The sequence below is a fragment of the Sitophilus oryzae genome, unplaced genomic scaffold (assembly GCF_002938485.1).
Source record: "Sitophilus oryzae breed Bouriz unplaced genomic scaffold, Soryzae_2.0 scaffold_1507_pilon_pilon, whole genome shotgun sequence".
NCBI classification, from domain to species: domain Eukaryota; kingdom Metazoa; phylum Arthropoda; class Insecta; order Coleoptera; family Curculionidae; genus Sitophilus; species Sitophilus oryzae.
The window spans coordinates 202,390-211,794 of record NW_022146178.1 but is presented as its reverse complement, the minus strand read 5'-3'; the positions used below and the strand labels follow the sequence as shown (position 1 = coordinate 211,794).

The 9,405-nt window shown below is 32.1% G+C and overlaps 1 protein-coding gene across 1 annotated transcript; it reads left to right on the top strand.

The window, feature by feature from the left end:
* The first annotated feature begins 8,670 nt into the window (after positions 1 to 8,670).
* LOC115878250 lies at positions 8,671 to 9,114 on the top strand. The gene has a single exon (XM_030894673.1). The coding sequence runs from the start codon at positions 8,671 to 8,673 to the stop codon at positions 9,112 to 9,114; it is 444 nt and encodes a 147-aa protein (XP_030750533.1).
* Positions 9,115 to 9,405: the final 291 nt, after the last annotated feature.

Genomic DNA, 9,405 nt, shown 5'->3' with positions numbered 1-9,405 from the left:
AGCAACTATTATGGGTATTTGCTCATTATTAAAATTCGTTATAAAAATTTACCGCCTATCCCAAAAAATATGCTATAGCGTCAACTTATTCTCTGCTCTTTCGTGTATGTATTACAAACGTGAAATATGGGGTATCAGTAATTAAATCATGATATTACTAAAAAACAAAAGATACATTACACCGTAAAGTTAAGAAAGCTAATGAAAAATATTAAAATACAATAAATAAAGAAATGATAATCATATTATCTCAGATTATGAAAAGAACATCTCTCTGATATTACGTTGAAAACCTATTTTAAAAGTTCTTTTTTGCACAAAAACAATTGATAACTTAAAATTTATTTCACAAAATATTCATTTAAAAGTAGCATATGATCGAAAAAAAAACGGCGTGCAGTTGACTTGGAAATTCCAGAACTATATAGGTATAATAGAATATAATAGTTCACAAATAACTGAATAGAAATGTTCTTTCCACAAAACGGCTTCCATAATAATTTTACAAACTTCAAGAAGTAGTTTCTTCGCGAAAATAATCTTTACCTTGATGTAGAAATAAAGCACTAAAACTACCTGAAAACTTTAAGATGGAAAAAAGTTTTTCAAAGGGACTTAAAGCTTGAAAAACTTACTGATAAAATTACTAACCTTCCTGCAATTTAGATAAATTTTTAGGGATAGAGGGATTCTAACTCGGATTTTAATATAGAAAATATATAATAATATGGCTGAATTTTAAGATTTAAGGCTTATTTTGGCAGTATGGCTCTGGACTTAATTAGAACGTACACAGTGGACCATTTGGTTGTTTCTATAGGGTATCTAGGAAACCGTAAGAAATATTCAAATTTTGATACTGCAGTCAAGGGTTCTTTTTTGAAAAAATTACAATGGCGCAAACGGATCGTGGCTATCTTGATCGGTTTCGAAGCTACAGGGGGATTCTCAAATTTTGTACTTTTTGAGATGTTCCATAGTTTGTTTATTTCAGCAACCACGGAAAAATTAATTATACATTCTAAAGGCACTTTTCTGTGTAGAATGCAGTGGCGTAGTCATACTTTTTTCGAAAAAATATTTTTTCAGATATTAACTAAACTTTTTAAATAGAACCCCCTGTATATTTTTATATTTTCTTATTCAGCTTGGCATGAGTTTTCTCGAAAATATATAACACTCTATATTTATTTTCACTATTGACCTGAACATTTCAAATTTTTCTTAAAATATCCACTTAGTAGAGAGTAGGCTGCGCCCAGTAACAAAGTAAACGGTTGTCATGGTGATCGGGACATACCTTTGATGGATGCGTGACATTTCATTTGAACAGATTGAAGTGTGTGTATTTTAAATAATAAAAAAATGAGTAAATTTAAAAATCTTGAGAAATATAGTATGTTAGAATGTTATATTGAGTCTAACAAACATAAGCAAATGGCAGGTGATTTTTATTTTGAGTGGTATCCCGAACGCGAGCAACCAAACCCAGCGATTTTTTAAAGGTTAGAAGATAGTTTAATCAATTTTGGATCTTTTGAAAAACCGCGTCCGAAAAATTATCAGAAAGAAGATGAAGAAAATCAGTGTTATGTCCTCGGAGCCGAATACACGAATTAGCAATTAAATAAAAGCGAACAATACGAAGCTAAACGAATAATAAAACAAAAAATTTGAAATGTTGAGGTTAATAGTAAAAATAAATATAGAGTGTTATATATTTTCGAGAAGCCCATGCCAAGGTGAATAAAAAAATTTAAAAATATACAGGGGGTTCTATTTAAAAAAACATAAGTTTAGTTAATATCTCAAAAAATATTTTTTTCGAAAAAAGTCTGACTACGCCACTGCATTCTATACAGAAAAGTGCCTTTAGAAAGTATAAATCATTTTTCCGTGGTTGCTGAAATAAACAAACTATGGAACATCTTCAAAAAGTACAAAATTTGAGAATCCCCCTGTAGCTTCGAAACCGATCAAGATAGCCATGATCCGTTTGCGCCATTGTAATTTTTTCAAAAAAAGAACCCTGCAGTATCAAATTTTGAATATTTCTCACGGTTTCCTAGATACCCTATAGAAACAACCAAAATGGTCCACCCTATACATATATTTTTTGTTGCAAATATTTTTAACACCTCCATAAATGATATTTATGACTCAGGTTAAATTATATATTTAAAAAAGCAAATATATCAATGTATTTAAATGTTTAAAGAAGTTTTCTAAAGAAGAAAATATTCGACCAATGTGTACTACCAGTACTACCATACCCATGCATGCAAAACCTGGATCTTAAAACGGACAAACGAAAAAAAAAACTGCAGGTATCACAACGATCAATGGAACGACATAGGGTAGGAATAACTAGAAAAGACCGTAAAAGAATAGAGTGGCTACGACAAAAGACCCAGATAATAGATATCATCTACAGAATCAAATCCCTCAAGTGGCAATGGGCAGGATACCTGGCATGGAAAACGGAAAACAGATGGACCACAAAAATTACAGTATGGTACCCACGAGGAATTAAGAGATCTTGAAGAAGACCAAACCTGAGATGGGACCGTGATATTAGGAAATAACCAGGGATAACTTGGGCCCGCATAGCCAACAATAGACAATAATGAACCCAACTAAAAAGAGAGTACTCCTAAACGAAAAGAAAAAAAGAGCAGTCCTAAATATGTGAGGGAGGCTTCACCAAAATAATAAGCTGAGAGTGATTATGATATAAATTTTTATTCACTGATGTTTGCTTTTAGTTCATGCACCTAATTTACTGTATGTTGTTTTATTATAAATCAAACAATATTTTTAAAATTTTAATAAACATTAAAATACAATAAATAAAGAAATGATAATCATATTATCTCAAATTATGAAAACAACATCTGATATGCTAAAAACCTATTTTAAAAGTTCTTTTTTTGCACAAAAACACTTGATTACTCAAGATTTACTTCACAAAATATTCATTTAAAAGTATACAGCTTAAAATAAAGGTGTTATCTTTCATTCAATGATGAAAATCACTTAATTAGTAATATTCCAATTAAGTAACATGATTAAAACTTTTGAATACAGCCTTGTGTAAATACTTTCATATTAGAATGTAACTATATACAAACTTTTATGCATTTTCTAAATAAAAACTGTCAAATATATTCCTCGAGAGGTGTCAATTACTATGGCAAATATAGACAGTCTTCTTCGCAGTCATTAGCAGTCGCTTGGCAGTAAAATGATATTCTGGCAGTTCTTGTACATTTTGTGCCAAGTGAGACATCTCTCGATAAACCCTATTTCGTTTCTTTTTAAAATATACAAAATATAAAAATACCAAACTTATAATACTTACTTTTAAACTCTTCTTAGTATTCTATGATATTCTTAATATTAAAATAAAGTCAATTATAAACATAAAATAAGTCTCTGTTTATTTCTGCGTTTCTCTTTATACACTGTCAAAATTAATTTTGTTTCGTCCTTTTGATTCTAATGAAGTTTATCAATGCGGAAAGTAAAGAAACTTTCTTACTTTTGCTTACAGAAATAAACTTTATTTCTCGATTTCGAAATCTTTCTTGTTGAGAAGACGGTATTTAAAGTCAATTACCAGTTTATTAAATTAAATAATTCGAACAATATTGAAATAAATTGTGGCAGTTAGGAATTATATTAATAAAAAATTAAAATTATTTAGTATGAAAGTTTTTGCAAGATATGAAAAGGCAAAATAAAAATTTTGCCAATATTTTGTCTGGTGCAAGATAAACAAATTCTTAAAAATGTTACATTTTCGAAAAATTTCTATTTGTGTAAAAATATCCTTATTTGACTCTTAATGGCGGTCTACTAGATCATGTATGCAGATGACATGGCAAAAAAGCAAGAAGTAAAGGGAAACGAGAAAAGAATGTGTTGGTCTTTTAAATTTTTAAATAGTGTCGTTCCCTATAGAATACCAAATTTGTGTAATAATATCACATTCATTGTTGTTATTATAGTATATGCATTTTTAACGTGTGATGAATTAATAATGTCCCCAGTTTTGCGGCTTGTTCAATTATGATGGAAAATCGTTGTATTTTACGACAATTTTTTTAAGTGATTTACCGCAAGTGTAAATCTCGTGTTTTGCTCATTTTTACCATAGTCCATGGTCGCAGATAAAAACAAAAACCAATAAATGATTGAAAAACCGTGCGTCTTAAATAAGTGCGGACATTTTTAGGAGTAGTATAATTCGAACCCAGGAACACGTCTATGAGATTTTTTTCGCAAAAAAAATTAAAGATTTGAGATTTAAAAAAAATTGCAAATGTTTTCAGTTTTTAGTTAAGAAACATATTTTCTTGACAATAGGACAACATAGATAGTGGATTAAATTTACAAGAAAGAAAATCCAGAAAAGATTCAGTGGTTCTCAAAATTTAGACAATTTTTTTTTAATTTAATATATTTGAAAAACGGTAAACAGAAAATATATTTTTTTCTCTTTCCCTGAAAATATTTGAATTTATTTAAGACTCGCCCTGTATAAACTTATAAAATACGCTATAGTACTACACCCATACAATCTACTTTTTCTTAATGTACTGTAATGTAACTGTCAATACAATATCTTTAATTATATTAACAGCTTAACATTGGATTTAGCAAAATGTCCTTTATCTATTGCCCTTTGGAGTAGAAAACTTGCTGTCGAAACTAAAAGGATAATCAAAAAATTCTCCATTACCCCTATATTCCACTTTAAACTGTAAATCAAGAATATTTTAATCCCTTCTATTTTCTCATCTTTTATTCTTAGAAATCGATAATTTTAAAATCTTTTCAGTAAAACCAGAGGGGCTGAAACACCATGCTAAAAACTGCGTTTAATTCTCCTTTCTTTAATAAATCTTTTGTTGATACGAGTTGATTTTCATAATAAAAGTCTCTTTTATTTAGAGCTGTAGCTTTGTGATTATAAAACGTCCAGTTTTCAGCGCCTATAGATGAATAAAAAAGTTAACTAATTCAATTTTTGTTAAAAAAAATTTAGTATTCATAATTGAAGCTTTTGTAACTACTCGATCTAGTTAAGAAGTTACTTTCGTACTAAATGAATTCCGTAATATTGTTCACTTTAATTGTGTTAACTTACAAAACGTTTGGGTCAGATGTATCATTATAAAGTGTTGACACTTGACAACGGTCAGTATTAAAATTCAGTTAACAACGACAACTAAAAAGTAAAGATGCAACAAAGTAATGAGATTTTTGAATGTCCGGAGTACGGATGAGAGATTACCTCACTTATCGTTCTTTTCACTCACAGAAAAGCTCATGAAAGAAAACCCCTTGCGTAACCATATCTCCTGATGCGTGTCAAATAAGCGACTAATGGCAGTAAATAAGTAAGTATTTTCCACTAGATTCATGGGAATATTTTTTTACAAGGGGCCATCCTCTGCCGGAAACACTGCGACCTGTGAAGCCTATTGTGTTTGTCCCCTTTCTATATCTGCACCCATTCTCCTATCCCTGTGCCCTGCTTATGCGGGTCCTTGATAGGATGGGAGCATAGTTCCTCCGGTTCTAGCCTAGTTTTCCCAAATAAAAAGTGTCGCTTATGATCCAGAGCCTTGTAATGACATATATGCTCCGCTGTTTCAGGATCTTTATCGTAGAGACTGCAGCAAAGACTTCCTTGATAAAGGTTGAGCTTGTTCAGATAACACTTGACAGCCATGTGTCCTGTCAAGAGGCCTGTTGTAATTCGTAATTTATTCCTGCTAATGGTACGAGAGCTAACAACGTCGGAAAAACAAGTATTTTAAGACGTCTGGCTCTTTGATACATCTTTTACTATGCTCTCTAGAACAGCATGCGGCCCGTTTGGCTGCCGGTAAACGTTGCGTTCCCTACTGCGCATTGAAAGAAGATCCTATATTTTTATTAGTGCTTTAAATTCTAGTATTGAATATAAATCGAACATGTCTCCATAACGCAGTGCGTAGAGTTTCCGACCACGAACCGAAGATTCAGCGTTCAAATCCGGGTCAGGTCAAAAACTTTTTTATTTTTATTCATTTATAAGACATCTTCCATTTATATTCAATACTAGAATTTATAGGACTAAATTAATAAAAAATATAGGATCTTCTTCCGATTCGCAGTAGTAAACGCAACGGGTATCGGCAGCCAGACGGGCCGCATGCTGTTCCAGAGAGCATAGTAAAAGATATATCAAAGAGCCAGACGTCTTAAAATACTTTCTCGAAAACGTTGCTAGCTCTTAGACTATAAGCATTAGCAGTTATTTTGCGGTTTTAGAGCTAGGCCCTTGGATAAAAGCCTTGCTGTGCCTGTGCCCCTGTCTGTTTCTCCAGTGGCCATTCTGCTTTTTCCTGATCCAGAGTTTCAGTGCACTACAGGCCATACATTTGGGTATTCCCAGTACTGGCTCTGGACCAAGATAGGATGCCGATGATCCTTGCTTAGCTAGCTCATCGGCTTTTTCGTTGCCTTGGATGCCGCTGTGGCCCGGCACCTAGAATAATTTAATTATGGGAATATTGGATGACTTTTTATTAAAAACCGTTCAACTTACTTTTCCGACCAGAACAAAAAATTTCGACTTTTCTAAATAATATTATAAATAGGCAAAAAAATCTCGAAAAACGGGGGCATTAGACTGATAAAAGGTTAGAAGTTCAATGTGCAACGTACATTATATTGCTCAGTAGCTTATCAGGCTAATCAAATCAGAGGATAAAAACTTTTGCCATCTTTTGGTCCTTCTGAGTCGAGCGAACAAATCAAAACTATAATTAGCTTTCCAACACTTTTTTTCCAAGTGACCCCTATAATAGATCTTATTTGCCTGGCGTATATACAGTATGATATAAATTATATAACTCCGAGAGAGGTCTTTCAAAATGCAAGAGGAGGAAATGAGGTAAAAAAAGGAGAAAGAAAATGCAAGAAAAAAAAAAGGACACTTGCATTCACTTGCGTACATGTTGACTTAATAGACTCATGGCTATATTATAGAAATATATTCTATAATATAGCCATGAAGTTTAGTCTATTTTAAATAAATCTTTTTGATTGATATAATATATAAATACTAACTAAAATAGGATAATTTAAGAGTAATTTAGCCCACGCCTTAATGGAAACTTGCCAAACACTTATATTGCCTGTTGATCCTTATCGATCAAAAGAAGATTGCCGCTTAATAAGTAAATTGTAAAAGTGACTCAAATTACTCAATAAAATGAGAAGAGATAATATAAAATGTCAGGTGGTCAAAAATGGGTGGCGGATTTTTGATATTCTCAAATAAAATAATGCTTTCCAAAAAAATGTTTCCCGTAATTTTATATGAATGCGATGAATCATATATTAGAAAGATCAAACATTTTCTAAACGTCCAACTTAATTAACATAATAAACATATGAAAAAAGATAAAACAATAAAGTTAGGTATTGCGGATCATGTGTGGTCCAAGCCACATAACACAAAGTGGTCGAACCGATTAACATTGTGTTAGAGGCAGTTAACTCTCACGCTTAACCACCTAATTCCATCACACGAGTGAATGCCTTGCTCTAGTATACTGTGTGTTTCTTACAAGTGTCTCACCCCGATAACTGTTATAATTTTTCAGATAAAAAAACTAGATTTGAACGTTAGGATAAGACATAAATCAGGATTGATTGAAGTATTCAATTGTTTTCGATCACTTCCTGTTTTACCGGAAATGACCACAACTTTTTATTTTTAGATGGTACCTTCATGGCTGTGTTAAAAACACTATAAAATTTAATCAAAGAGCCTTGGAAAATAATTTTGATCGTCTATTATTTCTCGTGTCTTCTTCTGGCCGGTTAAAAGATGCCCTATGTCGTATTTTAATCATAGGTACCTCAATTTTTCAAACGCAACAAAGGTAGCTCATTATCATATTTGAAAAAAAACATATTTTACAAATAATTCGGTACCACACACTTGATGTTTCGAGTCAAATTGTGGTTACATCTATGGTCATGGCACTCTAAATTGAAATTTAAAATGCTATTTTTTTAATTTAAATCATTATATTCAGAATATCATTTTCTATCAAATGAAGAATGAAGTAAAAAATACCGAGGTCAATCAAAAGTTGTAGTAATTTCCGGTGAAAATGGAAGTGAGCAAAAACTATACTAATACCACTACTAATACCCCAATCAATCAAATTAAGTTAAAATAAATAAAAGACACAATAGAAGTCCGAAAATTCTGATTAAAGCATTTTTACTTATTACAAAATATGTATTTTGGTTGTTAAATATATTTAATACGATTCTACAACAATGCCCCCAGTACTCGTCCGAGTAATATTACTTTATATAATTTTTGTTTTATATCTGGAAATCCACACGAGCCGATCGAATAACATTAATTTAACAACAGCTCGCAGCTGTGAGAGCTTAAATAAAACATTTTAATGATTTTAACAAACAGTTAATATAAAAATTTCATTGTTTTACAACGTGTATTTTCGGTTGTATAGTTCTATTTTTAATAGGAAGAGAACATAAAAACCAGAACAATAAAAGTATATTAAAGAACAATAAAAGTATATTAGAAGTATTAAAGTATATTTGGAGGAAGTACTCAAGGGTTGAAAGATGAAATGCCGTGGAATGGGAATCCCAGTAGGAAAAGACACTTTATATACCTTACTCTTTGCCGACGACCAGGTCTTGATAGCGGGAGACAGAGACGACTCCAGTTATATGCTTAGAAAGCTGCATGAGGAATATTCGAAATGGGGCCTAACAATAAACACAAAGAAGACGGGGTACATGGTAGGGGGTGATGACGAACGTGAGGATTTGGATGTAGGAATCGGCACAATTAAAAATGTTTGTACATTTAAATACTTGGGCGTCACTTTTACAACAAATGGAAAAAGCACTCAAGATATTGCAAATAAAGTTGGTCAAGGAAAAAGAGTTATCGGTCAACTTAACTCGTTGTTGTGGAGTGACAAAATTTCCCAAAAAACAAAAATTATACTTTATAAAGCCATTGTAGAGAGTATTACCTCTTATGGCGCTGAAACGTGGTAGCTAAACAAAGTAGAGAAAAATAAGTTGCTGTCTCTTGAAATGGATTTTGGCGAAGAAGTTGTCGCATATCAAGACTGGAACACATCTCAAATCAAAGAATACGAGAAATTATAGGAGAAAAAGAAACTATTCTCGACGCCATTGACGGCAAAATACTAAGTTGGTACGGACACCTCCAACGAATGGATGATAACCGATGGCCGAAAAGAATTCATTCATGGACACCAAGCAAAAGGCGGAAACGTGGAAGACCACCTCGAAGATGGAAGCAGGGCGTAGTTGACGCTATGA

Bases quoted from the DNA above. Each gene is read 5' to 3' on its own strand.
- LOC115878250 (XM_030894673.1), top strand. From the start codon at position 8,671: ATGAAATGCCGTGGAATGGGAATCCCAGTAGGAAAAGACACTTTATAT.